At 37.8% G+C, this 7,832-nt stretch overlaps 1 protein-coding gene across 1 annotated transcript; it reads left to right on the top strand.

Moving 5' to 3' along the window:
- Window positions 1-6,861: 6,861 nt before the first annotated feature.
- LOC127078825 (uncharacterized) lies at window positions 6,862-7,583 on the top strand. The gene is made up of 2 exons (XM_051019247.1): window positions 6,862-7,064; window positions 7,232-7,583. The coding sequence occupies exons 1-2, from the start codon at window positions 6,862-6,864 to the stop codon at window positions 7,581-7,583; spliced, it is 555 nt and encodes a 184-aa protein (XP_050875204.1).
- The last annotated feature ends 249 nt before the right edge of the window (window positions 7,584-7,832 follow it).

The raw sequence follows: 7,832 nt of genomic DNA, 5'->3' as shown, positions 1-7,832 counted from the left end.
CCATCGCAGCTCTCCTGAGATCATCTAAACCAAAGATCAGGGAAATGATCGGTCACCAGAGTCAATAGTTCAGATGAAGTAACTCAACCAAAGTGGAGTACCCCACAGAGGAAAGCACTATCAAATGAACCTCGTCTGGCTTGTGGTATGTCACGTTGCAACAATATGCTGATAAAGCAAATGAGGAACGCGAGACCACACTAATCCTAGGTGTATACTTGGGCCTGGGTTTTAGCCCCACTCAGAACACCCACCCCAAACAGATGAACCACCTGCACAGAGGACGGCAACAACATGATAGTATGATGCATGCAGATATTTATGCAAATACATAAACAGGTTAGAATAATAAATGCGATAAATAACACAACACAAGCAACCTAAACTAATCCTAACACGCTAGGAAGGACTCGCTTAGGGAAGATGGACCAGCACAGGTCAACATCTTATAAATTCCCCAGCAGAGTCGCCAGCTGTCGCATCCGCGAAAAAACAACCGGCGGGCTGAAATAAAAAACAACACAGAGCCGCCACTGCGCGTTATTTATCCCAAAATAGGGAAAGGAAACGCTCAGAGAAACCTGGAAAGGAAATGGTCTCGCGACCAAAGAGAAAGGGTAAGGGAGTCGGTTACGCAAGGGGAAGGTATTAGCACCCCTCACGTCCGTCGTACTCGACGGGATCCACGTTCTAAAATAAAGAATAGGTTGCTAAAACATCACACACACACACAGGGAACGCAGGTGGGGTTAAGAGAAGGGAGCTCGATAGGACATCGCGTCCTATGCCTACATATCTCGTCTGGAACGAGAATCAGAGCCACTGTAGTTCGGCTTACGCACGCCAAACAACACAAAACGCAAGCAAACATGGAGCCCGACTACCACTTGATGGAATTATGTCAGCATCCGAACCAAAACACACACCAAAGGGCAAACGTGGAGCCCGACAGCCAATCACTGGGCTTACGTCAGCATCCGAACCAAACACACAGATAACAAGTAAACACACGCAAAAAAAAGAAAAAAGGTTGCCCGGAGTGGTCTCGCACGACCACCTGCCTACATACCTCGTCTGGAACAAGGATCAGGGCGATGTAGTTCCCCTGAAAGGGACTGAATTACTAGCCAGAAACCAGGGGAAGACACACTACCAGGGAGCTGGACTCGAGCCTAGTGTTGTCATGCATCGTTACCCTAAGTTCAGTTTTCTATCCTACTTGCATAAGCAAACTACTCCTATCCAGGAAAGAAGCAAGCATACAAGCATACAAAATAATTCAAGCATACATCAAATGAGAACAAGCATCTCAAACAGATATCCACATAGCACGCACTATAACCAAACAAGTGGGCTCACACAATAGGTTTGACTGCCTCAGCAAGTCATCTGTACGGGCTGTGTTTGCTCTTAACCTTGCCATTACGAGGCTAAGGTGAAGCAGATGAAAGGTGAAGTGAGGATCAGACCTCACAGCTCTTATCCCTGACCAGGGAGAGCTTCAGACAAGGGAGCGTGGGTCCAGAATGGAGGGACCCTTCTACGCTCAATGACTCTGACTCGATTGTGCGACAGCACAGATCTTGGGTTTGTGCCCCAATGCATCAACACACAGCCGTGTGAGCAGAGGGACGACACACAGAATAGTGGGGGATAGATTGCATATCCCTACCTTCCACCAATTGCCTTGATTAAGGACTTTACCTGCTTAGGCACAATATTAAACAATCACAAACATCGCCTCTTAAGGAGGACTTCAGACAGTTTGCCCGGTCAAATAACAGACCGGGTCTCCAGACTACATGAAGAATAGAAGTCCTACCTCAAGTGGTTTAAAAACCAAGCAACAGCAAGCAAGTTCTTAAAGAACTGTAAGCAACTAAAGGTACCTGAAAACAATCAAGTATCATCAGTACTCAAACAGACAAACATAAACAGCAAATAGTCAACCAGTCAGACTATACAGATAACACACAACAAGGCAAGCTATGAGCTCAAGCCCAAGCTTCACAACCTACAAAACAAAGTTAGGTTAGTGTACCAACATCAAACAATGTCAATTTAATTAACTTGATTCAATCTCCTTGAGCATTGTGCTTTTCATCCTGAAAAATCAAGCAAATGTAAGAAACTAGACCACTAGGCCAAGCCTAGGGTCCAAAGGTGACAAAAATGTCTAAACAGCAAGGGATCTCTAACCAAAGTCAAATTAATGTCAAACAAAAGCCAACACAATTAGTCCCATGCTCATACCATTCATTATATTCATTTCATGCACAAAACAATTCAATTTAGGTCAAATGGAACACCAAACATCCAAACAGAACTATTGCATTCAATTCCATGTCAAAACAATTCCAAAAATCCTCAAATAATTTACACCTAAACAGGACATATTCAAGGTATGGCATGTCAAATTTTAGCTCAATTGGACAAAGGGAACCATGTCAATGAAAATCAACAAAAACAGACACAATTATATGATCCAAATCACAACATCAACACATGCATTCACTTCAAAAATTCATAAGTCAATGAAAACAATAAAGAAATGAATGGGACCAAAAGCATCATGTCATATCATGTGTCTATAACCAGCATACCAAATTTCATGTTCATTCAATACCATATGAGCATTTCACAACAAATTTCACAACATGTGTCACATGGACTTGCATATTTGACCAACAGAGATGAAAAATAGCAATCAAATTGAAAATGCAATGGAAAAATCCAGAAAAATTCACATAGCATCTTAACATGTTAATGAACAATCATGCAAAATTTCACTCTATTTCAACAAACATAGGCCAGGCAAATAATTACATGAAGATGACCTAATTAGGTGTGACACAAATTGTCACACCTAAGTTCAACAAATCATATCTCACACCACAGGTATCAAAAATCCACAAAATTTACATGTAAATCACCATTGACATGTCTACAATCACCACAAAAATTTCCATGAATTTCTTTCAAAGCATGAGGATTTCACAATGGAAATGGCAAAATGTGTCAAAATTGCATACATGTCAAACAACCCTAAGTCAAACCTAATTTTCTCCAAGCACAACTTCTAAAAATAGGTCAATAAAATTCTACAGGGAATTTGGAATCCATAGAAAAAATCCTCACATTTTTCTGATCATTAAAATATTTTTTATGAATTTTCTAATATTTATGTGATTTTTAAATAATTATTTGAATTATTATTAATTAATTAAATGTTTTTGAATTACAGCAGTGGCAAGGCGCGGTAAACGCATTTTTGAACTTGGAAAGGCACTCACGCGGATCAAACGCTTAACATTTCCAGAATTTCTTCACCACCTCCATCGCGTTTCCAGAAATTCAAGAATCATGAAGAACATCAAACTTTAACCAAAACTCACAAATTAATAACCGTTGGAAAGGTCTAAGAACAAGGATCTCAAATATGTCCATGATTTCACCTAATTCTTCATATATTTTCTGAATCGAGCGTTTTAGGTTTTGCTCTCAAAACTTCTAATCGACCTAACTTCCTCTATGTTCATCCAAATCCAAAACTAACTATATCACGATGCTCTATGTTCTTCACTCTACAAAACGCATACAAGCAATTGAAGAATCATGACATTCGAAAAATTGATTACCTGGAATGGCAGTGTTGGAATTGGAGTTATTTGCGCGTTTTCACCTCAAACAGTTGTAGTAGAAGCTTGTGGAAGTCAGATGCAATGCTCAGGTTCGGTCGATTTTGCTCCTAGTGCACGAAACTTCGATTCACCATTGATGGAGCAAACTTGAACAGTCGAGCTTTGGTGTGCATTTGATGTTGAATACCAAAAACAGTTGAAGATGATGATGAATGGAGATCAACACAAAAAGAATCTTCGAATTTGATCAAGAATTGAGAGAGATTTGGTGAATTTGGCTTTGATGTGTTCTTGAAGAATTTGAAGAATTTTGATCTGATTTTGGGGAATTGTGATTTTCTGTTATGGTTAGTTAGGATTAGGATTATATATTCCAACTTAATCAATGCTTAATCACACCAATTAGCAAAAATGCCAATGATTAGTGAAATGTGTCATTTTCAAGCTAGGGGCAAAATTGAACTTTCACATGCCAGCTCATGATAGCTCATTGCCACCTCATACACCTCCTAAACACCTGTCATGAGCTATTGCCATTTGTCTCATGTTCATTGGACATGTATTTTAGAATTTCCACATGTGATGGCTATGTCATATATTTTCAAGTTCATTTTAAAAGCCAATTTCCAAACCATGAAGCCTTAGCATGTTATGATGATTCCAACAACTTTCAAATGCCATTTGTGAAGTGTTGCAAAAATCCCCACTCAAAAATTCCAATTATTTCACAAGTTGGACAATTTTGCCCCTGGTTCATTTAACTGTCCAGTTGAATTTTGACTTTTTGCATTGACCTTTTTTGAGAAAATCCAATTATGCACCATGAAAGTACATGACAAATGGAGTTTGTGCATATAAAGAACATTCAATTTGGACACTCCATGTGGAAGTTATGGCCCTCTGATTATGGGTCATTTTTGAAATTCACTGGACCATAACTTGCCAAGCATACATGGGATTTTCAAGTTCTTGGACTTTTTGGAAAGGTGAGAACAAGATCTACAACTTTCATGTTGAACAAATTTTCATTTAGAGCTTCCTTGGACACGTGGTCTTGAGGTCAAAAACTTTCCATTTTTGGAAACTTCCATTACAAGTCACTTTCTATTTTTGGCAATTCTTGTCCTGACTTGATTTTCTCCATTCTTAAGCTTTGAAAAGTCAAATAACACTTGTTCCAACATGAATGAAGTGTATCCAACTCATTTCCACCTCCAAATCCATCAGATCATGTACAGTTGACCACAGTTGACTTTTTCCACTGATAGATGAATCTGGCAATTCATTGATCAAATTGAGCTCCAATTCTCTGATGAAATGGCTCAAGGATGAAACCCTAGCCTCAATTAGCTCCATATAATCAAATAATGATCCCCATATACATCATAGACCCCATCTCCTGATCATGCCCTGATTGGCCCAATGCAACTAATTAGGGTTGACCAGTGGTCAAAACCCTAATCTCAAGGAATCAGCTTCAACACTTGATGATATCAAACCATGATGATGATGATGAATCATTGCAATCAAGATGAAGACCAATATCCTTTGAGAATCACAAAACCCTAATTCATAGCCCAATCCTCAGATGGCCCATGATCAGTCAATAAAACCCTAGGCTTGCACTTTGACTTTCTCATCTCCTGATCAAGACTTGGGAGGATGACTTGCACAATGTAACCACATGCTATGCAATATGCAATGCTTAATGACCTAAAAATGTATGTAATATGTTAATGCTAGTCCCAAGAGAGGAGGGCAAATTTTGAGGTGTTACAGGTAAGGCCATAACAGATTTCTCCAAGACTTTTGTTGGACACTATAGGAGTCAGGAAAGTCTTGAGTATCATTAATTGGCTGAAGGCCCATGTGGAATAGAATTGAATCGCTTGAGATCCGTTTTTCGAAAAAATAATGGAAACAAGCATGTTTAATATGGACACATCGATGAAATGGTTCGTCACACATTCTTGACATGTGCGGTGACGTGACCAGCTAGGGTGTGGCGCGAGTACTTGAGTGCACTCGAGTTGGCATGTATTCATAAGTGTAAATCTAATCGTTGATCATGTGATTTATATCAATAGTGGGTCTTCACTTTTAAGTTGTTATTGCATATAAGTAATTGCGAGTGAATATTTGGAAGTTTTTTACAACCTTTTAGCTTTCAATCTTTTAGTTACTTTCCCCGAAAAACGTCTTCGTTCCTTTTTGTGGATCTATGTGCTTGTAGGTATAAATTTGTAAATTCCGCAGAAGATCCATTAGAAGTTTTTATGACCAATATTGATTGCACACTAGGTATTCGACAAATTGCTTTAATTGATTTTTTTTTTTGTGAATTATCATTGGAAGTAGACTTCCTCTATTGCTTTGCATTCAACTAGTTTTGTTTAATTGTGTTTGGTCAATTGGCTATTCATTATCATACCATTGTCACTACTATGCATATCCGAGCTTTTTGATAGCGGGTTCGGTTAGACGATTTTGATCCGGGATAATTTAACTTGCTTCAGTGCCATAAATTTTTAAAACTAATTTTTGTCAAAGTTTTTAACTTGGGATATATTCACCCCTCTAAATCTAAGCTTATCGTCTAACAAGTGGTATCACGAGCTCCGATTAATTTCATGCTTAATATTTGCTTATTAGATAATGACTACCGAACCTAAAAGAGCATACAATAGAGCACCAATTTTCACCGACAAAAATTATGGCTATTGGGAAGCTTGTATGCTTATCCATATTAACTCGGTTGATAAGGGTATATGGGACGTCATCGTCAATGGTCTAAATCAAATTACAATGACCAATGGTGAAGGCGTCTTCATACCAAAATCGGAAAACCAATGGAATGATAATGATAATAAATGTCGTCATATGATTGCAAAGCACAAAACATTCTCATATACGTACTCGGTGTTGATGAGTTTTATCGTGTTTCCCATGAGGGAACTATTGAAGTCAAACAAGCTAGGGTAAATACATTAAATCAAGAGTTTGAACTCTTTCGTATGAAGCATGGTGAAACCATTGCTAAAATGCAAAAGAGGTTCACATATCTTATAAACCGGTTGAATGCTCTACGTAAGCCTATTTCCAATGATATTGCCACTAATAATTTTTTGAGGTGTCTTAATAAGGAATGGCAACCCAAGGTCAACGTAATCAAAGAGGCGAATGATATTAAAACACTTGATCTCACTACTTTGTTTGGAAAATGGAAGAAAATGAGCAAGAACTAACTTGCTTAGGAAAACATGAAAAAGAGCATGAGAAGAAGGTAAAGAAGGAGAAAGGTAAAGATAAGGAGGAAGAGAAGAAATCTATTGCTATAAAGACTTCAAGCTCAAAGTCCTCACATAATGACCAAAGTGATTGTGAAACAAGAGATGACAATGATTTTGATGAAGAAGATATGGGGTTGTTCATCAAAAAAGTTTAATAGATACATGTGGAAACATGGAGATAAGTACCACGACAAGAACCAAAGCAAATCTAGAAGGCTATCTAACTCCTCAAAGGAAGATGAGAATAAGAAGGGTAAACTTATAAGTTCATGTTACAGTTATGAAAAAAGGTAATTATAGGTCGGAGTGTCTTATGATCAAGAAAGATAAAGAGAAAGGTCATCATAAGAAATCTAGAAAGCCTAGAAGAGCCTATGTTGTTTGGGAGAGCGAAAGTGATTCTTCAAGTGATGAAAGCTCAACTTCAAGTGTTGAATCAAACCGAATTTGCCTCATGGAAAATAGAAAGAAGAAAAAGATTGTAAGTCACTCTAATCTTGAATATACTCATGACTTATCTTATTCTCAATTACAAGAATCTTTTAAAAATCTACAAAGACAAGCCATAAATGCTTTTAAAAAGTTAGCTTCAAACAAAAGAGTCTTTTCACTCTTAGAAGCTAAAGTTTTGGAAAAAGAAAAGAATATGTAAGCTCTTAGACAATCTATGGTAGATATTATAAAAGATAAGAATGAGGATGACAAACCTTCATGGTTTAGTTGTGAAACGTGTCACATTTGGCAAAAAGAGGCAAAAACTCTTAAAACTAAGTTGGATAAGGCATTACAACCTAAGGTTACTTTTTCTATTGATACTTCTAAATATGACATGCCTTATCACAATCCTTATAGAAGGTATAGTTTTGTTGAAAAGGGTTCTAATAGGAAAACACATCTTCTC

The sequence above is a fragment of the Lathyrus oleraceus genome, chromosome 5, assembly GCF_024323335.1.
Source record: "Lathyrus oleraceus cultivar Zhongwan6 chromosome 5, CAAS_Psat_ZW6_1.0, whole genome shotgun sequence".
In the NCBI taxonomy this organism is placed as follows: domain Eukaryota; kingdom Viridiplantae; phylum Streptophyta; class Magnoliopsida; order Fabales; family Fabaceae; genus Lathyrus; species Lathyrus oleraceus.
The sequence above is the reverse complement of the archived record's forward strand: the minus strand, read 5'-3'. Positions and strand labels throughout refer to the sequence as shown.